The sequence below is a fragment of the Emiliania huxleyi genome (genome assembly GCF_000372725.1).
Source record: "Emiliania huxleyi CCMP1516 unplaced genomic scaffold EMIHUscaffold_10375, whole genome shotgun sequence".
NCBI classification, from domain to species: Eukaryota; Haptophyta; order Isochrysidales; family Noelaerhabdaceae; genus Emiliania; species Emiliania huxleyi.
In genome coordinates this window covers 266-1,107 of record NW_005202194.1, presented here as the reverse complement: position 1 = coordinate 1,107, position 842 = coordinate 266, and the positions used below count along the sequence as shown (strand labels likewise).

General features: G+C 58.8%; 1 protein-coding gene across 1 annotated transcript; it reads left to right on the top strand.

Annotated features, from left to right (window-relative positions):
* Positions 1 to 40: 40 nt before the first annotated feature.
* Positions 41 to 469, top strand: EMIHUDRAFT_260081 (hypothetical protein; the record flags this gene model as incomplete). Its single annotated transcript, XM_005792980.1, has 1 exon — positions 41 to 469. The coding sequence occupies one exon, from the start codon at positions 41 to 43 to the stop codon at positions 467 to 469; it is 429 nt and encodes a 142-aa protein (XP_005793037.1).
* Positions 470 to 842: the final 373 nt, after the last annotated feature.

The window sequence follows — 842 nt, the reverse complement described above, 5'->3', positions numbered from 1 at the left end:
CGAGGGCGGCGTCTCGCTGCTCTACTCAGCGCTGCTGCCGATGCTGCTGCGCGAGCTGCCGTTCACGCTCGCAAAGTTCTTCGTCTTCGACGCCACCACGGACGCGATCTCCTCCTCGCTCCCCGCGCTGCAGGAGTACGGCGGCGCGTCGGCGCTGCTCGCCGGCGTCATCGCCGGCGTCGTCTCTGGCTTGCTCACCACGCCAGCCGACACGCTCGTCACTCGCCTCTCGGATGCGCGCGCGCGCGGCGAGGAGGCGGGGCTGATAGAAACGGCGCGGAGTATCCTCGCAAACGAGCCCGCGGCGCTCTTCTCGGGGCTCGCGCCGCGCTGCTTGCTCTTTGGGGCCACCATCGGCGGGCAGTACTTGCTCTACGACTTTTGGACGCGCCTCTTCCGCGTCAACCCCGACGACCTCAACCTCGTGCTCGACATCTTCGCCGACCGCATCTCCTTCTTGAATACGTAGAACGTACTGTTTATTACGCGTAGAGCTGTGTGGAGGTCTTGCTCTTGGAAAGAACCACTGAATTGGCGGTGAAGAAACGTAACTAACAAAAACCAAACAAGGCAAGTGGAAGCTGGAAGCTCCTCTACACACGAGAGACACACCGCACGTCATATCACAAGTGACATATTCATATCTCGCATAACAACACCCTCCCTCGAGCACCCTCCATGACAAACGTGTCTAAACACAAACACCGATAACCGTACAAGCACATGTCTTTCATGTGCCTGGTCCTTCCACCCTTTGGTCGTTGTGTGTGTGTGTGTGTGTGTGTGTGTGTGTGTGTGTGTGTGTGTGTGTGTGTGTGTGTGTAGGAGGTCTCGTTCTTTCG